At 40.9% G+C, this 25,791-nt stretch overlaps 1 protein-coding gene across 1 annotated transcript in view; it reads left to right on the top strand.

Moving 5' to 3' along the window:
* zbtb16a (zinc finger and BTB domain containing 16a) overlaps positions 1–25,791 on the top strand; it is a 147,607-nt gene that overhangs the window by 77,801 nt on the left and 44,015 nt on the right. Inside the window, exon 4 of the mRNA XM_085470925.1 lies at positions 13,969–14,055. Coding sequence (XP_085327051.1) covers positions 13,969–14,055 — 87 coding nt within the window. The remainder of the gene's footprint in view (positions 1–13,968; positions 14,056–25,791) is intronic.

Genomic DNA, 25,791 nt, shown 5'->3' with positions numbered 1-25,791 from the left:
AATCAGTAGTAAAATCCAAACATTTTAACATTGTCATGATATAATTGTCTGCAATTAACACTTTAACATCCAGCACTGATATACTTTGTTTAGGCTGAATGCCGCATAGTAGTGGTAGTCTTGAAATCTCTAACAGCTAAACAATGTAGGCTATTTGGATGTAACAAAAATAAAAATTAAAAAAATAATGTTGTTTTTTTTTTTTTCAACATAATATTCATGGATCTCATCTGAAATTGCTCATATGTATTTTAATTCAGATCTGGCTTAGGTTATTTATCCAAGCTGCATCTTTGTGAGCGTTTTTAACCAAAAAAAAGAAAAAAAAGAACATGAGTTAAACTTCTTTATTTAGGCTGAAAATGCTAATTTAATCCTAATGGGTTTTTTTCTATTGATCAATATACATTCTTAGGCTACAGAAGAAGATTGTTTACATAAGCACATATTAACTCAGCGGTCCCCAACCCCCGGGCCTCGGATCGGTACCGGTCCGTGAGTCGTTTGGTACCGGGCTGCGAGAGTTGAGGCTCAGGTGTGAAATGTATAGTTTTCAGGGTTTTTATCGGTTTTCAGCGTTAAAATCGTTAACTCAGTTTTCCTGGGTCTTTTCACGTGTGTTATGAGTAAATCTTATTTTTTTCGGTACCAGTACTAGTTTTATTTTGTTGTATTTATCCGCGACACCTTAAAGGCCGGTCCGTGAAAATATTGTCAGGCACAAACCGGTCCGTGGCGCAAAAAAGGTTGGGGATCACTGTATTAACTGATCACTTTGGTTGTTTTAAAAGAATCTTGCTTAGAAAACACACACGTATATAAATGAGCCATAGGCTCATTTTCATGTGTTTTTCTTTGTCATGTTCTTTGCTTCATACATTTGTATGCTTTTTCAGGATGGACACGGACAGATCTTTTGTTTCTGTCCAAACAGTGTCTATTAAAACCGGATCCAATACTTGTACGAAAAGCCCTACTTTGGCATTTTTGTGGCAACCTAATTCACTTCCTGCCACTTCACACCAAAATAGCCTCCAGTGGTTCCTCTGTGCATCCAGCTCTTGCTTCCCGTCCTGCACTTTTTTATCCTCTTCCACGTATCCCGACACAAGCACACATCATCCACCCAAGACCCTGAAGATAGCCTCATTTCTAAGGATTTCAGGAAACATGGGTACATGTCAAAACCTCATTTTCTTTTCTCATTTTGAAAATGTACAGGGGTTGAAAGCAACATTGAAAACCCTCAACATCTTTCACCTCTAGGATCAACCTGAATCGTATTTTCTTTAGTTTCCTGATAACTTTTTACTTTTCCTTACACACAAATATCTTCACTTTCTACTCCTTACATTTTCAAAACAGCCTGGTTACTTCAGGTTTAACACATTTGAGGGGAATTAATTGATTATATTACATCGGTGGTGGGAACAATAATGCATACAAGACAGTCCTGTTGGTATTTCCATCACCAGTGCTTATGGCACACAGTGAGTTTATAGTGCTATACTCAGTGGTTAAAGTGGGCTGGAGCATCTGGAATGGTAATTTTGGTGCACGTGTCAATAAGTTGTGGTTGTGGTACTTCAGTATCTCGTTCAGGACAGAGAAGAGGAGCGAGCTCAAAGAGTAACATTTTTTAAGTGACAGGTAATTGCAAATGCAACATTTTAAACACCTCAACAAATATCAACACACACACAAACTGTATCTGTGGAGTTTATGAGCGCCTAGTTCTCTCCCATCTCAAGACCCTCACGGCCCCCCTCCTGGACCCCCTGCAGTTTGCATATAGAGCCAACAGATCTGTAGACGACGCCATCAACATGGCCCTACACTTCATCCTGCAGCATCTGGACTCCCCAGGAACCTACGCCAGGATCCTGTTTGTGGACTTCAGCTCTGCCTTCAACACCATCCTTCCAGACCATCTCCGAGGCAAGCTTTCCCAGATGAATGTGCCTGACCCCATCTGCCGGTGGATCACTGACTTCCTGACGGACAGGAAGCAGCACGTGAGGCTGGGAAAGAATGTCTTGGACTCCTGGACCATCAGCACCGGCTCCCCTCAGGGCTGTGTTCTTTCTCCTCTGCTCTTCTCCCTGTACACCAACTGCTGCACCTCCACCCACCAGTCTGTCAAGCTAATCAAGTTCGCAGACGACACCACCATCATTGGGCTCATCTCGGACGGGGACGAGTCTGCCTACAGGAGGGAGGTTGAACGTCTGGTGTCTTGGTGCAGCCACAACAACCTGGTGCTGAATGCCCAGAAGACAGTGGAGATTATTGTGGACTTCAGGAAGCACACAGCCCCACTCCCCCCCATCATCCTGACTGACACCCCCATCACCTCTGTGGACTCATTCCGCTTCCTGGGTACCACCATCACCCAGGACCTGAAGTGGGAGCCCACCATCACCTCCGTCATCAAGAAAGCCCAGCAGAGGATGTACTTCCTGAGGCAGCTGAAGAAATTCAACCTGCCAACACGGACGATGATGCAATTCTACACCGCAATCATCGAGTCCATCCTCACCTCCTCCATCACCGTGTGGTACGCTGGAGCCACTATCAGGGACAAACAGAGACTGCAGCATGTTGTGCGCTCTGCTGAGAAGGTGATTGGCTGCAGACTCCCATCTCTGCAGGACCTGTACACCTCCAGGACACTGCGGCGTGCAGCCCGGATCTCAGCTGACCCTTCTCACCCTGGACACAGTCTGTTTGACCTGCTCCCCTCAGGCAGGAGGCTCCGGTCCATTCGCACCAGAACCTCTCGCCATAAGAACAGTTTCTTCCCCTCTGCTGTTGGACACATGAACAATAACCACATGATTGTCCCCGCCACTAACATATGACCCTACGCTGTGTCACTGCATCATTTCATGTTTGGCACTGATCACCACCTGCACTCATGTATATATCATGTATATATCTTTCTACGTAGCACTCATAATTCTTATTCTCATGTATATATCTCATGTATATCTCATGCACATATCTTTCTTTCTACATAGCACTTTAATTCTTATTGTCTGCACTGAAGCACCACAGCAATTTCCTAATGTTGTAAACCTCAACATCTGGCAATAAACCCATTCTGATTCTGATTCTGATTCTGATAAAACCGCTAGCTACGTTTGCTTTATACCCCAGAGAGAGAAAAGAATGAGCTAACTTCACTCAGAGGTGGAGAAAGATCTAAGTGAGACAGGACATTAAAGTAGTTTTAAAGGTAAGAACTAATCAATGACATTTGATAAAGTGGAAATTTAAATCTTACACAAAATATCACAATTAATTTCAGATTGGTTCAGATTGGTTCTCTGCTTGATGATTTTTCATATTGTGAAAATCTTTAAAAACGAATTTAAATGCTGTACTATTACTATACAAAAATACAATACTAACTGTTATTGTTCAAAGTTTGTATGGAAATATCAGTTTTTTGCAGGCTACACTGGTTAATTAGCAGTACTGTGGTGAAGTTTACATTAAAGCAGTACGTTAGAGTGGTGCAGTGCAGCTTTTGTGTTGATGGTCAGTGTTGGGTTACACCAGGGTATGCAGACAGCAGTTGAATAAAATCATTTGGTGAATTTTAACAATAAGCTAGCTTTCTACTGTCTAGGGGGTGGAATTACGTCGTGATGGGCCATGAAATATCTCCTAATACAGTGTTATTGTCATTAAAATTAGAATTTAAGTTGAAATTAAGTTTTTATTCCCTTCTCTAGTAATTTTATTTCATTTTTAGATTAATATGGCAGGTGGCGGATTAGTTAGCTTTTCACAAAACAGGTGGTAGAAGAGCTACTTTTTGCTTTTATACTTGGAGCACATTTCAGAGTCTACACTTTTTCCACGTCAGTAAAGAAGTTGTATCAGTACTTCAACTTTAACCAGAGCATTTTCTTAACACAGGTATCTGCACTTCTACTTAAGTGAACAATGTGTGTACTTTTGCCACCTCTGGGCGTTCGCCAAGGTGCGCTCAACAGGAATCAAGTGAACATAATGGGCTTTAAAATTTGAATAAGGTAATATGTTTTCCAGTAAGATACACAGAAACAAACTTCATGGTGGTGTCTCTGTAAAAACAAAAAATAATAAGATATCAGTTGTCAGGATGTTAATACTAGCTACCCTTTGACACGTTGACTAAAAATCTGATAGTACTAAATGAAAAAGAAACACTCTTAAGTTATACTTGTGTTGATCTCCTCTTGTTTCAGTGCACACTTCAAGCCAGCTTTCTCTGTTGTCAAGACAATTTGAAAGTAGAGGGAACTGGTCAGAAAGAAATACAAGGAAGGAAGCAAATACGGGAAAGGCGAACTAACATGCCCAGAATCTCCTAAGAAGCAGAAAGCTCTGGAAAAGACTTCATCATTCAGAGAAAGTAATACAAAGGCGAGGGAGAAATAAACAGTACATGAGAACAGGGAACAGTTAGGGCAGGAAACTGTCTATGACCTACTGGACAAACAAATTGGTTTGCAGGCAGAATGGATTAAGAGGTTGAGCTTGGCTAAAAAAAACAAAACAAAGGTGACTGATGTTGCAATGTGAGCTCATCCATTTTGAAGGGGGGCTGAATTTAGAGGCTTCGTGTGGAAGTGTATTGTGTATTTTCCCAGTCTGTGTGTGCGTGCGCTTGTGTACGTGTGTGCATGCGAACGCTCTGCAAGTCAATATTTGTCTGCTTTGCCACGTCCCTAGACATCCCATTCGGCGCAACAGACCGTAAAGCTGTCAAATGCGACCTGAATATTCTCTGTCTTCATCTGCTTCCTTTTTCTCTCCCTCTCTCTTCCTCGTGCTCTCTCGCTTCCCTTTGATTTCTTTTTCCCTTCCGTCGATAACAATATCATCGAGAGCAAACATGTTCGCTTTTGCGCTTTTGATGGCTTGTCTACCCCTCCACCTCCCATAGAATATCTCGTCTTATCTATATTGCCATGTTTGCTCACACCATAAAGTCATTTCTGCCTGTGTAAGTCTGTTTGATACTTGTGAGAACCAGTGCATGTTTTATGGGTAGTGCAATATCATCTACTAGGACATTAAGTTTTTCCGTGTACAGCTACTTTGTTTTTGCTAGGTACACTTTGTAATTACACCATATCAGTTCGTTTTACTACTATAGCTATTTGTCTCCTCATGTCCTGTTACAGATTCCACACTTCTTATTTGCCCCATTAGCAAACAAGAGGGCTTCAAGACTTGAGGGTAATTTAGGCCATATAGCCCATGAATCTGCAAGTTTATCTAGCTAATGGCATTTCTGTCCTAACTTTAGTACTTTGCCACTCTGCTACAATTGGATTAGCGTTCCTTTATGGGAGCTGTCACTTCCTCATAGGTGAAACCAAAGTTTTGCTCTTCTACTCGGCTCTCTGTGGAGCACATCACCTGCCATGACTACCAGTCCATCAGTCGATCTCACGCTCTACATTAGAGATTTGCAAATTCCAGCATTTAAGGCAACTCAACCAAGAAGGAGCAATCCATTATTTTCAAAAAACAAAACGTGAAGGTGGAGAGGGTGGAGAACTTCCTCCATGCTGCTTCACATATGCCTGCAAACTGCCCCAGTGCATGCTGTTAATCATGTTTGATGAGGCAAACAGAATCACATCATCTGCAAAACTCAGGGTTTCAGTTCTGACTGTACTGTAAGTGATGACAATTCTACAATTTCTTGTGTTTACATCTTTTTCACCTCGAGGCCTTCAGATAGATATTTAATATTTATGTAGCATAATGCCTGCATCTGAAAAAGATTGTTAAAAGGACTTAAATCCCTTTTAGCTGTACTCGTGCTGTGTGACCTGTGTACTGTTGTGCTTGTAGTCGTGGTGCGTTATTGCCAACTCATCCTGTTTCTGTGTGCCTGCGTGTGAGTGTGTTTTATTATTTTGAGAGGCAGCCTGGCGCAAGCCCAGACTTTTTCCAAGCCTTGATAAAAACGTGCTGGGGGCATGGCGATATACACCTACTCCACTACAGGGTACAGGCAGTACTGTGGCCTGTCCTCTCCAATTGGCAGCCTCTGTGCTGCTGTACTGCTGATAAGAGGTTGGTGTAAATAAAACTGTACAGCAGAGCTCGTTATAACGCTGAAGGTAGAGGGTGCAAGGGAGGGAGTGGGGGATGAGAGAGCGTGTGGTGTCTGTACTCATTGTTCTGACAGCATACTGCGTCTGTGTGTGTTCCCATGAATGCGTGTATACTTGTTGTGCTATTTGTGTGTGTGTGTGAGAACCAGATTGAGTTTTAGATGCTGCAAATAAATCTCCTTTTTTTTCTCTTGTTGATATTTTGTCATTTTGGCCAACGTTTCGGTTTATTTTTAAAGGTCAAGATTAACAGTGTAAATCTAAAAATACAAAGCAGAAATGTTTTTTTGTGGTTGTGATAATAAATGTAAGTCCTCAGAAGTGTGGTGAGACCAATATGTGTGTATGAATGTGTTTATGTGTGTGTGCGGGAGTGGGGGGAGGGGGCGAATGGGGCTGTCTGTGTGTGTTTATGGATTTTTGCTGTTTTTTGGTACTGAGAGTACTTTCTTACGTAAGCCATTTATGTAGGCTCAGTGAACAGCCAGGCTATGTTTTTGTTGGTGACTGTGCTTGTCTGCCTCCCTCCCTCTGTCACACACACACACACACACACACATTCTGCCTCCCTAATCTGCCTCTCTGCTCTCTAGCCTGCCCTGTTTACACTGCTAAAAAAACCCACTGAGTGTGATATTGGCCGGCCATCGACATATACACTGTAATTAGCCTTTTTAATTTCCCATTTAGCCTCTCTGACTCTTGAGAAAAGATCCTTCAGACACTTCCAGCAGAAATATGTGCGCATACAGAAAAGTATGTCATGCAAACAAATGTTGCACAGGGGGATTAAAGTGAGTGAAAAAATCATGTGTAAGATTATGTCATGTCAAGTTAACTTTCCTACAGCTATTTGTGTGTGTGTGTGTGTGTGTGTGTGTGTGTGTGTGTGTGGGGGGGGAGTCATCCATCCTAGAAGAATTTCTGGGCACTGCAACGTCTCAGTGGGCTTTTAATATCTGACCTAACTTCTGTTATGTCAAACATTAGTACAATTTTTCAGGTCACTGTGGTCCGTTCTATGTGTGCTCTAATGGGGATTTTTTACTTGAGACACCTTTTTAGGCCAGATGGCAATACCTGCTTAACAGAGCATACAAAATAGATTTCCAGATTAAGCTTCTGTCGTTAGAATGCATATTGGACGAGCTGGATTGTGTGTGCAGATCGCTCTCTACAGGCTTCCATGCAATCAGTGCGGGAGTATAGGGATTCCCAGTTGGCTCAAAATTCTTAAAGGGAGGTTGTTGCAACAGACTGCAGCCTCTTACACTCGACCTAGTGTGCATCATCTCTTCTATTGTTTTCCAGGGATGTAGCCATGTCTTTTCCTGCTCAGTGACACCTCTAATTTGAAAGGAGACGTTAACAAGTGTTGATATAATTTGCGCACGCGGTGACCAACGTGTGTACAATTACCACAGGTTAGGCTATTTTTTGCAAGTCTGCACTATTAATACAACTGCTGATACTACTGTCTTTACTGCAGTTAAGTTAAAAAAGACATCTGGTAAATTATTCATAGCTGAACAGTTTGTTTATTGTGGCTTTGTTTTAGTTGTCTGTTTCTACATGTAATGGATTGTACAGAACTCTCTGTGCACAGCTCCACTGTTAAACTGTTAAGTATGTGTTGTGTGCGTCTGTCTGTGTGCATGCTAAATAGTGTCATGCCAACTCATGCAAGTGGCCATGTAAGGCCTTTTGACAAGATATTCTCATGACTGTGTTGCAGGAAACAGATGGACTTGGCATGACTTTGCCGATTTTTAAACACTTGCTCGTTTAATCCTGTTTTTGTATTTAGGTAGGAAAGAAAAAAATAGATAAACTGTTTCATGTGTTGCAACGGGCAGATTGATGGCTCAATCATGTTACAAAATGGCCAGTGGTTGTTACAGAAGAAAAATATTTGTTTCTTTATCTCCCATACAGGATGAAATGTTAAACTTTGGTATCAACATTGTGGCCTAGTTTTTTGTTTTTTTGTTTTTTTCGTACATTGCTATGAGCACAGACAGACTCTCTAACTCTTATGTTTAATTCTGTGATTGTCTTTGATGAAAGATTCTGTTTAGACTGTGATCCCCAAAGGGGGGGCCATCTGTTGCAATCTTAGCATATATGATCTACCTGTGAAAGTGGGTTGGGACAACAAGTAAGTGTCAAGTGTGGGAATGTAGTTTTTTTTTTAAAAAACAAAAACAAAAAGCTCCTCTGCTGCTGCAGGAAAAACAGAACTATCAGCCCAAACAAACAAGGCCTTTCTGTGTCTGACAAATTCTTTTGAATGAGAAGAGCTTCTGAATGGTGGCATTATGAGATCACATTGCTGAACTAGATGATGCGAGCGTGGCGATGTGCGTTGTGTGTGTGCTGCTGTACCCAAATACGTTAATCACACCCATAAATACCCAGATGGGCAGTGGGGTTACTTTCCTCCGCCTCAGCATCATAAGAGAACGATGGTTTTCATATTAGACTCAGATTTCATGCTCACATGGAATGAGTGTAATAGCAAATAAAACATTACACCATCACCACATTATTTAGGGAAATTGGAGAATGAGCACTTAGCATGTCAGGGGAAATTACAGGCAAGGGAACGCACCATCGCTTTCTTGGAAAGGCTGTGGGCTTATCCACGGTCTTCAACACATCTACTTGTGATGAAGACCGTGTCACTGCTACGGAAACCCATAACCACTAAGTTTACTGTAAGTGAAACACCCTTAAGTACCTACAGTCAACTAGGCACAACGGTAACCACAATTTTAAAGTGTAGAACACAACAGAGAAACAGTGAAGAAAAATTTGAATGAGAAGATTTGTGAAATTGTTTTTGCAAGCATTATGGGAACATTAAGCCGACTCAGGATGTTTATTTTTGTGTGTTTTTGCACGTGCTTGCTTGAAAAAAGGTTTTTGAGATACAGATAAACTCTTTGATATATATAAATATATATATTTTTTATTTTCCTTGACTTGACTTTCATGTTGGGCCCAACTTTCTGTTTTTTGTTTTTTTTTGTTTTTTTTTTAATAAAAATATATTTTTACCCAGTGCTCTTGACCATCTAAAATACCAATCTAATAGAAGGTGGGCTCTAACTTAACCTCCTCAGCAAGGACAAAGACACCTTAAATACCCAGTAATGCACCAGCAAGGAAGAATACATTGAAATAAAGTGGCACGGTTTTCAGCCTGTAAATGTACATTCCTCTAATTAGAATATGCATTTACAGAAACAATAGCCAATTTAATGTGCCCAGCGTACCAAGAGGTTATTGGAAAACACCAAAGCACTACCTGAAGGGAAGTCTCCTTTATCTGTGGGATAAGATGGATCAGGCGTATAGTGTATGTGGAACCATTACTTTAGTATTTGCTGCTGGGCACTGTAGGATGCTTACTTGTTGGGCACGGAGCTCTGTTCTCTTGTTCTCTTTTACTGTATTTTATTATGAAATAACTGAGCCAAACTGCTCTGCAACAGCAGTTGTGCAATATCGACAAAGGAGAAGTGAAAAAGGAAGTGGCTTCAGCGGCATGTGGCACCTGATCACCACTCTATCCCCATCTCCCAACACACATGTACACACACACACCAACTCATCATGCGTTGTGCAACTTTTATTATGTCAGCAAAGGCCTGAATCTGTGGAAAAGTAACATGGGAGTCCCCGCTAACAGCAGATTAGGCATTTGGAGATTCCTTTATTTTTTTCTTCCTCTTTTCATCTTTTAGATTTTCTGACAGATAACTTGTATTTACATCATGTTATTTTGTGAGTGCTCATTCATTTACATGTTCCCCGTTGAGCTTCTCTACGATGCCATCATTTTTGTTAGTTTTGTGAGAATTAAAATATGACTCATTTAAATGAAAGCTCAAGATCATTTCAGTGGTAAAAGAATTTTCCTTTAGACTCTACAGTGAGGATTTGAATGGGCCCCCCTGGTAAGGCAGTAGTTTTTTTTTAGTAGTATTTTAGGACACAAATCACAAGGGTAACAGTGTGTGTCTCCTCTATCCCAGCTCCCTTCTCCCTCTAACTAACAAGTTCACTCTCTTGTGATCAAAGGGGGCCTCAAGATTTATCACTTTAATTTGGCACCAAAAATGGCTAATGGAGGCTGTTACCAAGTGGAGGGGCCCCCCGTTAGCACTCAGCTGGCTAACTAGAGTGACGGTCATCTGGCTGGGTGGCTGCCTGGCGGTGTGTACCCTGGATTCTTGTGCTTCCACTTTTCCACCCCCTTTGCCCTACATTGACCTCGCACAAGTCCATTCTCCTTGAAGCAAGGCACCATGCAGGCATTTCCTGACAATTTATGTCCTTGTGCCACAAGCAGGGGCATGCCCTGCACTAAAATCCTATCCCTGGCCCATTTAGCACACGCCTCTTGGCCTCCCAGAAGAGTGGTTATAGTGCTGCACCACTGTCTCTCAGGCGAAATCGTTACTTACTGGTTACTATGCAAGTGTAAAGCTGAGTACCTTGCAGACATCAGTGAACACCAAATTTCACATTTCCTATGAAATAACAGGTTTTACAGTAGATCTACAGGAACATGCAGCAGCACAGTTACACATACTCGCATCTGGAAGCAAAGTGTGATTGTGCGCTGCAGCGCACAATCACACTTTGGTCTGATGGCATCTGAGAAGCCCATTGGCCGTTGAGGGGCACCTGGTAATGAATGTAGGGAGTTTGTAAACTGAAACTGTGCCGCTTACTTACTTATCTTACTTCTTAGATGAGGGGAATTAATTTAGCCTCGTTGCTACCTGGAAGAAAATCCACGTTTAAAACCTAAGACCTCAATTGAAATGACAATAACTAATGTAATGTATGCATGTGGTGGACAGGCTTCTATATCTAATGTAAAAATGTGAATGTGTATTTACTTTGAGCTCTGTTTAGACTCTCAACAGCATATGATAGAATTGGAGTCAGAAGTTGCCTTCATAAAATTGTCTCAGTTGCTCGCTGCAAGGGCAATCGATGAGCTCAAATCAATAGAGGAAAAAGTCCAAGGAAGGTTAACAGAGCAACCGCAGCCTGTAAAAATAATAATTACAGTTTCCATGATAATGAATCAGAAGTTAAAGAAGCAAAAGAGGCACTATCCGATTAATGCAAATCAGGGACATCAGTGGGGGTGTTTGGGGGGTGGGGAGTGTTCTGCCTACACCTCCACTACATGTCTTATTCCTCAAAGGTTAAGTGGATGCTTTTGCCGGCTAATTCGGCCATATGCTCATCTGTGCATTCGACACCAGCGCACCATACGCTCAAACAGCAAATTACGCCTCTTGAATATGCAGCCAATTAAAGAAGACATTGCTCCGCGGCTCACTCTCTTTAGTCACAAGTAGTTAAATGGAAATATATCTTGTGATGCTGCAGATGAATGCAGGATATGCTAGCGTTTATAGGTCGCATTACAGTGGCTTATGATCTTGTCACGCTCAGTGTACCATCTTTTGCATAACTTGTTGCATAAGCATGTTCTGGCAGGCACACTCTGTCGTGTACGGTCCGTGTTATTTCTCCTTTTTTTTAGGGTTCATTACAGTACAGGCCGTTCCCTAGTGCCACTGTGGTTGCAAAACCACATAAGCCATCTTTCCCTGACTTTTTTTTCTGTCATCTAAGAATTGGCTTCCTGTTTTCATTGTGTTCTCTTTCTCTCTCTCTCTCTCTCTGGAGGTGTCGTAACCCAGGAGGCTGTGCCAAGAACAAACCAAGGTCTAGTCAGTAGAGATTGCTCTGTGCTTGCACTGGAAACAGGCACACACCCACACACACGTAGAGTCATTTTGTACACACAACATCCAGATGTTAAACTGCGTGTGTGTGCATGTGTGTGCTGGTGAAAAGTGTGTTGCATGTATGGTGCTCATTGCCAAGCAATAAAAATTCATTTGCTGGAGCCTGATCTGATTTGCCCTTCAACAAAACACTGGATGTGTACATGCCAGCTTCCTGTTTTTTTTTCTTTCCTTTTTTTTAAAGTTGTTGTAAAAGGTTGTACACATTCACAAAGTGTAGGTGAACATGATAATTTAGACTACGGCTCAAGGGCTACTTATTTGATCTACTTGAATTAACAGCACGGAGCAACAAAAGTGCAAGAGCACATGACAACAACTTTATGATTTTGAGTCAATAGCCTACTTCAAGTTAATGGCAGGTGTGTCTACTAAGCCAATGCGATTTGTATGTGTGTGCACAACCACTGTTGATACGTAAGTTAGCTTATACGATAATTGATGTATGACAGTTACAGTGACAGTTTCATCAATGTGTTAAACCTAAACATGGACTGTTAGCCATGTTTCTAATGTAATGTAATGGCAGGGATAGCTCAGTAGGTAGAGTGGTGGCCCCATGATTGGAATGTCGGGGATTGAATCCCCTGAACAGCTACCCTGGGGTACCCTTGAGCAAGGTACCGTCCCTCCACACTGCTCCCCGGGTGCTAGATTTGTGGCTGCCCACTGCTTCACTAAGTGAGGTTAAATGCAGAGAGAAATTTCCCCGTGGGGATCAATAAAGTATACATAAATATGCTTAAAAAAAAAAAAGACTGACCTCAAAAGAAAAACAACAATAGTAGCTGATTTTTCAAAAGGTTAAAATGATTGTCATCTCTGTCAGTGACCTCGCACATGGAATGTCCATCTTTTTCAGAAAGGCCCCTGGGTGGGATTTGTAACCAGGAAAATTTAGAGTAAGCTTGTTACAGATGGGAGAGTTTGCCTTTTGAACATATGGCTGTGAAAGGCTCTATTTCACAAGAACCATTATGTTTCTCTAACCCTACTCAAACCGTATGATCCAGACACCACCTCACCTCTCTCCTCCAAATATGGGTTCTGTCAGTGTTTTTGCTGCTTTGGTACAGGACGCTAGTGTTACAGTTTCGACAATCGCTGCCAATCGACTTAATTTGTTGCTTAGAAATGAGGATGTGTTGGTCACAGATGCTGGGCTCGCTTTCTTTTCTTCTTTTCTTTTAGCGTTTGAATTTTGGGGGGAAATTAGACTACATTAGTCAGAAAAGGATATGACACCTTCTGTTGCATATTCATTAAATTTGGACCAGAAGCTGACCATTGTGAAAGTGGATAGATTGACTCATCAAGTTATAGCGCTAATTGTACTGCAGGCTTAATTATATTGTACAATCCACTCATTAATCAATCAGATGTGGAAAAAATATGAATCTAAATTCTGAAAAAAAAAAAGACAGGCTGAAATAATGACAGTCAGGTCTTTATAGAATAATGTGGAAAAAAACATTATCAGTCATTTTTCAGCATCTATAGCCAAATCATATAGATATCATTTGTAACCTGAAAATAAAACTAAGTAATTCTCTCACAGGATATGCATCAAGGTGAATGTAATTAAAATGAGTTTAAACCAATATTCATTCATTCAAGTCCTCTCCACTTCCTCAGTAAACTTAAAACCTGATTATTTGAGCCTCACCAATGCTTTCTCAGGCCAGTTATTAATGTTTTACTAGTTGAAATACCTTTTATTAGTATATTAGCAAATATATGGTCAAACATAATTTGGAAATCTTTTAATTAATTACTGGAATAAAGTGCTCCCTGGTGGACAAAACAAAGCTTTTACATTGCTGACATATCTTAATGTGTTTAAGTGTAAAGCAACAAAAAAATATAAGAGTAAATAAACAAGTCAGAGTTTTGAGTGAAATGTATTTCTTTAATTTGTCTCATCTGAGCTTTAACCCTGTTTTCCCCTCACCAGTTCATATACATTGTGTGTAATAAGCATCCACTTTCTGTCTCTTGTCCAGCTGGCGAGAAGGCCATAGTTTGTGACCAGTGTGGCGCCCAGTTCCAGACAGAAGAATCCCTGGAGGCTCACCGGCAGATCCACACCGGTATGAACGCACACACGCAGACGTGTCATCATGACTGTGCACATAAACAGAAAGATTATGAGCTTCTCTGCTTGATTTTTGTCCTGAAAGCTCCAGCTGATTGTGTTCTCCATGGTAATTCATGGAGGGAGTGAAATTCTTTTTAAATGGCGATGGAAGAAGGAAGTCAAGTAATCAGATCAAATTTAAAAAAATGAGAAAAACTGAGATCACGTTGAATTTTCTGATCCTCGTGATTCACACTCCCAGTCTATTTATTGTGTATTTTCACAAATCTGCATGCATGTCATGGCGAGGTGTGTTTAGATGCTCATTCAACCTTCACAGGTAAAAACAGTCTTTTTCTAGATGATCACTTTTTAGCACAGTCTCAGAAATAATCCCCATCTATACTAAGATGCATGTAAGGGAACATCACATTTACACATTTGTCATGTGTGTGTAAACATGAAGCAGAGGGTTGTTGGAAGATACTGCCTAGGTAGAACAGCAGTGGTTAAAAGAAAAAAGGCCATAATAAGGTGGAATTGTTTCTGAGAAACTATTTCAACTGTTTCAAACCAAAAAGCATTCATGTGGACAAACTCTCTTCCAGCCATCTCTGGCTAACTGGAGCCATGGATTGAGAGATAGGATAGTTCACATCAGCTTGGATTAGTCCTACTTGCCCTAAATCAAGACAGACCCAACCGTAATCAACAAACCGCGAAAACTTGGCAGGCCAAAGTTGTTTATCAGTGCTCAGCTATGAAGATGGCAAGATGGGGATGATGTAGGTGCCAAGATGTAAATGGGAAGAAGTAAATCCCCCTTCAGCAGATGTGTGATGGCCCAAGATGGTTTTACTGCTAGTGATGAACTCTTTAATCTGGAAGCTGGATTGTCTCGAATGACCTCCACTTTGTTTTGGACATGATACGCCTTGAGCATCATGCAGCGTGCATCGTGCTCGGATGAATGTGAGGTCTTTGTTTGTTTATTTATACCTTTTTTTTAAATTTCATGGTTTTTTTTGTCCAGATATTCAAAACATTTTAGAAAACCACTCCAGGTCCATAATAATTAGACCCCATCCTCGAGTGCCTCACAGCTGCTAATTTGAGGGTTGTTGGAAAATATTGGCGCATAATATTACTCACAACGGATATGGAGGACTAATTTGCAGCTAAAAACAAAACAAAAAAAGCAAGGTGGTGCAAAGAGGTTAGCTTTGACTCATGTCTGTCAGTATATGCTTCATAACTTAGAAAGCAGTACTTAAATTGTTTCTGATTATTTTACACTCAGCCTTTATTAGATTTAAACCCTGTGAATAAGTGTGCACTTTGTGTTAAATATGGTGTAGCTGTGTGTTGTGGCATGTTGTCCACATAAATGTCAACAGCAGGTTTTATGCCAAAGCAGGAATTTGTCTGTGATAATTGAGTTGTAAGAGGACATTATATGCTAAGGGCATTGTTACAGGAAAACTCATGAAGTACAAAAATGAAAAAATGTCCATTGGCTGCAGTCTCTCTGAATGTGCTCAGTGGATTTTATGGCAATCTGCTCAGCAGATTTTGCTGTCTTTTCTACATGTAGACACTTTGGCCTAATGGGTGCATTGAATGAAAGGGGAAGGGATTACCAATAAACCAATCAACCTGACCACGTCAGCCTTTCTCAGATTTGTCAAACAAAAGGAAATGAGAGACAAGAGAGCTGCTAGCACACTGAGACCAGAAGCGGATCTCAAAAATAGCCACACTTTATCATTATCATCTTGTGTTTTGTCCTTCATCTGAAGCCGTGACCCCCAAGCTCCCAGTAGAAGCTCCCTTCGAGTGGCTCTACTTTTTCTTTGCTCTGCCACACACACACATGCAGGGACCTCCTCAACATTTGACAGGGGAAGGTGGGGCAGTGTAGTCAGGAATTGGTGGCGGTGGGGAGAACTACTCCTAAGGGGCATGCCCTCAGCCAATCAGCCCATTGGAAGTAAAGAAGGGTTAAACGAGGCTAATGATTCAACAGCCATAACAGCGGAAAGGAGCACTCTAAATATAGGCATTCCAGTCTGGAACGAATGGAAGGGGTTGCGGGGGGGCAGCCGCAGCTCGAGCCAGACGTGTCTTCCAGCCAGACAACTGGAGCAGCAGCACCAGTAATAGTATAGTAATCATCCATGTGCTGGACCTCTGCGTGGAATAAGAGTGTGGAAAATCGGCTCTGGTGAAATGATGAGCCGGTTTAACTGCACCCTCTGATTTTCAGTTTCACTTTCTCTTTCCTTATACTCTGGTAGCCAGTATACACTTACATTATGGAACACACTGCACCGAATTTGAACACCTGACCTTTGACATCCCTGTTCTAAAAGCAACCCCCCCCCCCCCCCTTCTTTTTTAGCATGAATTTCTATGAGTCTTGTCAATGCAAATGACATATATCTGCATTTGACATCAGACTCAGTCAAGAATAAATTAGTTAACTCAGAAATGAAAAAAATAATAATAATAATTTGGTCTAAATGGGATTTGGGCACAAAAAGGTTAATTGTAGTTCCCTGTTGTAATTTCTACTACGTATGTACATTGTTCCCTTATGTTTCTAGTGCGATTGCTGATTTCATATGCATATAATGACATTCAAAGGTTAATTAGTCATGTCCAGGTTGACAGCGTGTAGCAAGTTGGTCCACAGTGACAGAATGAGAGACGTAAAAAAGTGTTTTCTCTGACTTGTATTACAAGAGTTCTTCTTGTATTCAGGAGAGCTCTATATATATCCAGTTTTAAAAGTTCCTAGAATAGGCAAGAATACATGAGATGCTACAGTATAGAGCTGGAGCCCCAAAATGTAACATTCATAAGGTACTCATCAGACAAGCAGCAGCTACAACCTGATAGAAGTCAGTAACATCTTTAAGCTTTTCTTTTAACTGTTTGGAAATGATCAATCAGGATACATACCAGAATGCTATACTTTTATGGCTTGTCTGTAAGATATGCTAAAGGATTTTTTTTCTTCAGACAATTTAAAAATGTATTATTTTATTAATTTAGTTCTGTTAACGTCCTTCAGCCCTAGAATTTTGGTGCGTTAGGATTTATATTAAGTGAAAAAGGCTCTGACTCTCTTAATGTTGTGCTGCAATGGTTTGAGATGCTGATTGTTGTAATTCAATGCTAATTTTAAACGAGAAGAATAGAAAAGAAAAAGCAAATCAGTTTGAACTTGAAAGCCAATGTGGAGAAATTTATACAAAAATCAGTGTACAGTAGCCAAGACACAAAATATTAGAGAGTGCATGTGGTGGAAGCAGGGGGTTACTGAGGGCCATCAAAGCTAGTTTTGATCTCTGCCTGCCTCTTGGCAGTGCTTCAGCCCTTGGCTAATGTTCTCTGATGACAATATTTGGCCTCTGAAACTGTGGCTTTTTCTTGCTGCTTTGAATGGGAACCATTGTGGCATCTCTGCTGCTGGCCTGATCAGCTGCAGTCTGACTCAACCTCTGTCTCTTTCTCACTTTGTCTGTCCATGCCTTATTAAACAGCTGCCCATGCGCACACACCTCTATCCTTACTCAAGTCTTATGTGACCCTAAATTTGGCAAGTCATCATCCAAAACCATGTGACAGTTTGGAGGCTGCTAAAGCATTCCTGAAGTTGTCAACATTGGCAAGCTTTTTTGCATGTGTGTGTAAGTGGGTGTGGGGGCTGGATGCCAGGGGATGTAGCATCATAACATCATGTGGTTGAACTTGTGCAAATCCACATGTACAGATACAAAACACAAACTATGGCCTGCTTGGCTGTGTTGTGAAATACACGCACATTCACACAAATCCAGGAATGTCAGTGTTCAGGAGATGAATCCACTTGTGAGTTGTATTACGTCCACTGATGGCTAATTTTTGTCCCCAAACTGGATGCTATTGCATCAAAGTCGGTCTCTTTCTAAACTGGGACTCGCTTCATGGCATTTGTAGGCAAAGAACATCATCTGTCGGGCTTTCATGGAACTCTTTCTTTAACAAAAAACCCCTGCTGCCATTTATTTTGGTAATCCACTGACAGGTCTTATGCAGCATATGGAAACGCAAATCTTTCACGAGTCAAAATGTTGCGATGTTAACCAGCTTCCAAGCAAACGTAACATATAGACACGCTTTTTTATGTTGAAAACTTTTATCAGGTGGCTGTCAGGTGATTGAAAGGAAGCAGGTAGCAACATGATGTGGAGCAATCACAAACCCCTATTTTTAAGCTGTGTTTGGCAGGTAGGAATTATTTTTAAAAAACCCAGAAATCTCAATGACTCATTCATTTAATCAAAGTTTCTAAATAACACTTTTTGTATAAACTTTGTTATTCATATTGCTCCATGGGTGACTGACATATTAAGACAGTTCAGACATAAGCAGTAAATCTGTTTCAGACATCAGTAGTGACTGCTACAGCAGTAGCAGTTGCTGCACTGCTAATTTTAACCTTGAAAAATGTCAAGCAAAGATTTCATAATATCTAGCTGGCATTTTCATATTTCTTACAAAATGTTTATTCTTTTTTTTTTTAATGTGGTCGGGCTGTTGTGCAAGCAAATTTGAAACCATGTAGGTAGCCTCCAAAATGTTAAAAAGAAAACCATATAGAGATTTCACTTGGTGTTATGCCAGACTGTAGCCTACTCAGTCAGTATTGTTTCTTTCAGAGACTTCTTTTTCTTCACAATGCAAATTAACATTACAAGCAGGTGCATCCTCTTTTCCACTTTATTTCATGTAAAACAATTATGTCAATGTCAGCATGAGCTTCAAATTTTGCTGTTCCACTGGTAATGTGGTTTTTCAAATAGCCCAGGCTGTGCCAAAAACATTTGGCTACAATCAGCCAGTGTATCTGGCAGAAAAGCTGTAGCGGTCCATCAGTGCTGTATACAGTATCATTTCCTCTTTGTGATCAGCTGTAGGCTTTTTCCAAAGCTATTTTAATTTGGATTTTGTTCCACACCATAATATCACATGGTGAAACTGTTGTGCTCATTTAAACACGACCGCTTCCAACGTGTCATTTTCAGTTTGCATTTCCAGTAAAGCCGCTCCCTTTCGGTCTGTACAAGATTATTCTCAGCTCTGAGCTGCTGCTTTTCACTCGATCTGTTTCGATGTCTTTACTTTAGCTATCTTTATCTCACTTTTTTTTTTCATGGGATTGTTTGATCTCCCCCATAACTTGTATACGTATTCTATTGATAACCCCACCGCACTCCCGTTCCACATGATTAAATTGTGGCTTGTTGCTGAAAAGCAAAAGGTCATAAGATGCGCACACAGAAAGTGTCTCGCAAACAAGAAAAAACAAGCAATAAATTCAAATTAAAGTAGATTTTACTGCTGCGGATTCATTTTACAAGCCCTGCAGCTCATTCGGGCCATATATTCACAAATGCACACTTTGTAATTTGCACTGGAATCAGCACATTCAAGTGCCAAATTAGGGCTACATTCAGTATGAACAGTCGCCTGTTATTCAGAGTGAACTGCGAGTAGCACCAGAAACAACAGGGACTGAATCTCTCATGTGACTTGTGTAGAAATTAGTTTGGAGTCCACAGGCCTCAGAAGAATTTGTTGTCCGACTGTTGGTGTTCCTGTTTATACATGAATCATCTGTATGTGTCCCCACACACATACAGACACGGCAGCACCAGAGAAAATCCACGCATAATAGGAGGGGGAGGCTCTTATTCTTTTCACTTTCCTTCTTTCTCTTTTTCTTTTTTATCTGTCCTTTTTTAACGTCTTGTAATACAGGGAAAATATGCAAACCATGGAGTGGCAATAGTGGGTTTAACCAGTGGGAACACAGCGTGATTCCAGCAGGCCCCGGCCGCAGAGTAAACACTTTCTTTTCTCAAGCCAGAAATAGTTTGGCTGGATAGAGTGTGCTGGAAAGGGAGGGAGTGAGGATAGGAGGAGAGAGAGAGAGAGAGAAGTGGGGGGAGTATAACAAGGATATGATGGTCAGAAAGGAGCGCTTTTAAGCCACATTATTTCTTTTCGTTCTTATCTTTTTTTTCCTAGTAAATTGTTCACACTGGTGGCCTTGCAATCATTTACTCCAGATACAGAAAGACACACTCAAACACACAGACACACATACACAGTCCAGTCGTGTCACTCAAGCAAATTAGGCCAATGGCAGCGCTACACAGGGGTCACGTCAAAAGTGCCGATTGTCTCAATCACATTAGTCCAGCACTGGCATCTGTTTAGCATTTAGTTAATTGTGATGTTATTAAGTTGTCAGTGAGCATTAGGGTGGCAATAAGCAAAGCAAATATTCTTCCAGCCGATGCAGGCAGTGCTACACATGTGCTGCTGTTACCGCTGACAAACAGGCGCATACAGCAAACAAGCAGGCAGCCTCCATGGACGCTGCAAGCGTGGATGGTTTTGCACTCAACCTTCTGATCTCTCTTAGCCATTGTTTGCTATTTAAATGAAATGATCACTAAGCAGACCCAATAAGAGTGTTTATGAGTCATTTCAGTTTAGTGCGGCTCTTGGTCAAAGGGCAGATGTGCATTAGCATTATGACTTCTGATCACAAAATGCTGGCATGTTGAGCTTCCTGTCTGTGTCATCTGGTGAGTCAAAATGCTGATTAGCACCATGCTAATGCTTGGGTTTTTTTTTTTTCAGCATCCCACTCATAATTGAGCAAGCTGTCCATGGTCTGCAGCAGATTATCCGTCTGTCTGTCTGTGCGCGGCTGGCGAGACAGCTCACGCGAGGCATTTTGGGTCACAGTGGCTATCAGGTGCCATATTCACCATGGCAGGCCAGCAGCATGACTCCCAGGGACACCATGTTGATTGTACTGCAACAAAATGCTGTGGTGTTTGATGGAGGGTCATATAGATGAGTGGAGGGTATTTTTTATTTATTTTAATTTATTTTAGTCTATGATATGTATAAAGATATTTTTCCATATTGCTAGTTTAGTAAAAAAACTAAACAAAAAAAACCCCCAACTCAGATATATTAGTTTATTGGCTTTTTCTTCAGATAATTATTCAGATAATTAACAGATAATTAAGTTTCTGTGTAGCTATATTCACTGAGGATGTCCTCATCTTTTGGATCTGTGTTCACTCTTTGTTCGCCCAGCTCTATTTACCATTAAAACGTCTCTAAGCTGATCATTTAAGACCCCACAGTTCACTTTACCAGTGCACCCGTAAACAAATACCTCTTTCTTGCTGCTTTCCTCGATCTCCCCCTCCTTGGCACTCAGTCTCTCCCACCTTCCAAAATGAGAAGAGTACAAGTGGTCAGAGACACTATCGGTTGCTAAATTAAATCAAGCAGCACTAGCCTAGACTACAGTCACTTCTGCTACTAACCTCCTCCCTCTCCCTCAGCAAACAAATTTTTCCTCAGATAAGATCTAAATGAGTTTTTCCAGGCGGAGGAAGATCCTCTCTTTGGCTGATGGATACTGAGCAGGGCTGCAGTGTGACCAGCACCCGGTAGTAATCATCCGCCACGATCATAGGGCGCTGTGCATAACACTTATGTGAATAGAGGATGTGTGGCTTGTGTGTAAATGAGATAAAATGTGTGAATGAGAGTTGGCACTGCTACATTTCCCTGCACCCAGCTTCATTCATTGAGAAATACCCAACTGGGCCCCTGTACTGCAGAGCTTCAGTGCCGAGGCTTAATGTCATGGTGGGCACAGTCGCATTGAGGCATCGCCACAGGAAACCATGGGACAACAGCATGTCAGACAGGGAGGTAGTATTCTTATAAGGGGAATATAGGTGGGTGGGATCCAGTAGCAAATTGGGATGTCCATAGTGGTGCAACAGTCTAGCTGCGAGAGAATCCCCACATGGATGGATCATTGTAAACCACGGACAGCAGCCACACATCCAGAGAGACCAATAAAATGATGTGGTATGGGCAGAGGGAGGGTGGGCAGTGGGGGCGGATTATAGACTCCCAGAGGGCTCTGCGATTCACGGCCCATAAAATGGAAGTCAGCAGGACACGCTGCAAATCTGGCCAGCCAATATCCACCATCCCCTTCTTCGCTCGTTCGACCCCGAGGATGCGTCTTAGCTGTACGTCACAATGCAACCCCAGTGAGCATGTCCCGTTGTCGGACAATCTTAACTCCCTTGGACGCCGCCATTCTCCCTGTTACATTTGCATGTCAGCCGCTGCGGCTTTGTTCAAGATCTGCTTGGTTAAGGGGAAAAAAAGGATAGATAAGGAAAGAGACAGAACAGTGGAAATCAACGAAGGCCTTTGCCATCCGGAGAATTAAAAGGCCGCTTTTGTTAGGAGGTTCCCTACTTTCAGATATCCCATCGCATTTTAACCTTGGCAAGGCGAGGACTTTGAATATAAAAGGATTCGCCCAAGAGAGTGAAAGAGAGAAAGAGATGTGGAACAGTGGCCCAACGTCAACAATAGCCAGGCCTCTTTTGTCCACAGAGTTATTTGAAGTAAATCTCCCTTTGTAATTAGATTGGAACTGTTTGTGGACATCTTAGGAGAGCGCGTCAGTGTTAAAACAGCAACGCGCGAGGGCCATTTTAATTTACAGTGCAAATACCTTTCGATTAGCGTGGAGAGAGGTGGGGGGGGGGAGCAGGGACTGAGAAGGAGGGACAATAGAAGAGTCTTTCAAGCCTTTTCTTTTTGTTGTTGTTGTTTGAGAGCGGGAAGAGGTTTGAGCAGCTCTCCTGTGTTCGTTAATTGTGAAGCAAGGAGATTAGTACGAGTGCTTCCAACCTTTCACCCCAAACAAAGGAGCCATCAGATCCAGTTGCCTAGTGACACAGGGTTTCACACCGGCAAATTTAGCCACTGCCTTCATCACTCCAGCTCCTTGTGGTACATCTTATGAGAAGGAATGAAATCTCCAGACTTTGCCTGTGCACCCCATGCAAACCATTTCTGTCCCTGTCCATCTGACAGCACCCTTAATGGCAAGAAGCAGCCACTCTAATGAAAATGGCCGTTCATCCTCACTCCAAGTCTGTCTCTCAGACTCATATAAAAGTTAATGTACCCGTGACAACGACATTCAGAAGACCGTTTAGCTTTGGACAAATGCTGCATTTCTTGGTGGCAAGAGCAGCCAGGCACACAGAAATGTCCTTTTACACTACGTGCAGCTCAATCAAAGGGCACTTAGCGGTGTCATATTGATTATGGGAGCTTAACCCCCGTCAATCTCTGATGGGTCATTTTGGCAGTCTTCCCATAGCTTCAGTGAATATGCCTGGCTCAAAAGGAAGAAAGGGGTTCCCTCGTCTTCAGTCGATGATTGTGACCTCTCACAAACAATATCCATAAATACGTGTTTGTCAGAAGCAGGTAGTATGTATGTGTAACCTATGGGCTTTGTGTCTTTCTCTGACTGTGGCTTGAGTCAGGAGAATATTTAGTTAAAAAAAAGAAGCTAACTTTGACCGTATTTCATTCCTTTAAATTATCTTATCTGTAGTCTCTGTATATTCCAGGGATATCTTTCAGGGAAACTAATGTACAAACACACAGTTTCCCAACGTATCCCATAAACTCTTGCTGTTACTCAGAGTAAACCCCAGGATTTCATTAGATTTCATCGACCTGTCGAAAGAAAGCACATTTGTTTTTTATTTCTATACATTTCACTAATTAAAATGTATTTAATTAGATTTTGCTTAAAAAAACTTGTAACGCTGAATTTTTGGTAATATTTCAAGTTAAATATTTGTATTAATAACTATTATGTTCCCAGAAAATATGTCATTTTACATTCTTTTCAGGAATTAGTCTTTTCTTCCAAAAACCTGGACTTGAACTCAACAGTCTTTCTAGTTTTGTTCCTTTTTATGTTTTTTTTTTTCAAAGGGAATATTTCATATATCATTCAGAGCTTAATTTACTACAACTTTTTCTTTTAAATGTAGTGAAAAAATATATTATTTTTATTTTTTTAAATTCCTGTTGATGATTGAATTTTCTGACTTGCAAAGTGAAAAAAGAAATAGCCCCATCTGTAAAAAACTACAACCCACACATTACCTCACACTAATGTGCAGTGAAAATTAAACAATGAAACCAACCTTTTGCAATATTTCTGGTATTGGGCACAAATCACAACATAAGTAAATAATACCTCCTTTGCACCTCCGAAGACAATAATTTTCAAAATATATGAAACAAAAACTATTTCTTTGAGAGAATGTAATGAAGTGGTGAAGTGATACATGTAAGGTAAAAACTTCTAACCTATTCACCATTGCAAGAACAGCTTTGAGGACCTGTGGTGGAAGTCTTTGTTAATACTTTTTAAGTAGTACTTTTTGTTTTACTTTCACAGGCAGGTATTATTGTCATTATAAGTATATTAAATTACTAAAATCTTACTCTTTGAATTATTTAAATCAATTCAAACCATTCTTTACTGTGTGGTTTTATTAATATAAAAAACACATCAAAATTACAAACTATGTTTTTGCTTTAAGAAAAAAATCTCACACACACTGTAGGCTAAAACAGTGCCCACATGATAATATATTTCACCAACATAAGCTGATATGGATATGTAAATAAGAGAATTAATCTGTATAAAAACAGACTTTAGTGTGGTGGCTGCAGGAAATGAAGGATAACTTCATCTCAGCTGTTCTGGGTGACGTTCAGGCCATATGTGAGTATGGGGCAACTACCATACTTTAAGACAGTTAGTAGTAAAACGGAGAGCAGTGACTGGGTTGGGATTGTCTTGATGGTGGCCAGCTAGGACAATACTCCAAAAAGGAACTCAAGTGGGACCCATTACACCCCACTGAGGGCAGACTCTTATCACTTAATAGCAGGTTTCCCTCTGAGAGCAGATTGTTTTGATAGATGGCACCAAGTCAGGCCTTTGCAACCAGCTGCAAAAGAGAGAAAAAAAGAAAAGAAAAACCTAACAGAGTACGCTAGATAAGCTCTTTGAGTGGGTGAAAAATTAAAAAGGGCATCGTATAAGAGTTAATTTGTACACCGATGCAGAGAAGAAGTGGAGTAAACTTTATTGTTTAACTTCTTGGATTCTTTGCTCATAGTAACAATGAGTCCTTGCAAAGTTGCCACGATAAAAGAGAACCAGCAGTTCACCTTGCACCTTACAACATTCTTGCTACACATTACACATCTCCTGCACCTGGAATGCTTTGATCTTAGTAGTTTGATGATGCAGTTGAGTCTTATACGGCCTATTTTAATTGATGTGTAAATAGATTTTTATAATTTCCGGGAGGCACTTTGCAATGCAGGTTTTGATACGCGCTATACAAACAGACTTTATTTATTCATATTATTGGATGTGCATCAGTTGCTATTCTGCCAGTATGTTCATCTTGTTTTCAGTAACAAAAGCTGTAATTTGACCTCCATAATCTCTGCTGCTTTTTATGACTTATAATCTTTACTGCCAGCAACAGAGTGGATGATGAGTTATTGTGAAGTGGGTTTCCCACCGTGTGAATGCATGAACCAAACAAGTTAACACTGTAGATCAGCTGTTAAACGTGTCATTTCCAACTAATTTACAAATATAACATGATACAAATAGCTGCTAAACAATCCCTGTCAAGAAAAATTCACATGACTTGGAAACATTCACACCCTTTTATACACACCCACTCACTTTATACTGACTAGCAAAGAGAGACAGCTAACATACAGCCAAGTATTGTATTAT

This window comes from Copadichromis virginalis, linkage group LG10, assembly GCF_057382275.1.
Source record: "Copadichromis virginalis isolate Kocher_CV1m ecotype Utaka linkage group LG10, C_Virginalis_male_GT1.1, whole genome shotgun sequence".
Taxonomy (NCBI): domain Eukaryota; kingdom Metazoa; phylum Chordata; class Actinopteri; order Cichliformes; family Cichlidae; genus Copadichromis; species Copadichromis virginalis.
Note: the sequence above shows the minus strand (reverse complement) of the source record. Positions and strands in the feature narration are given on the sequence as shown.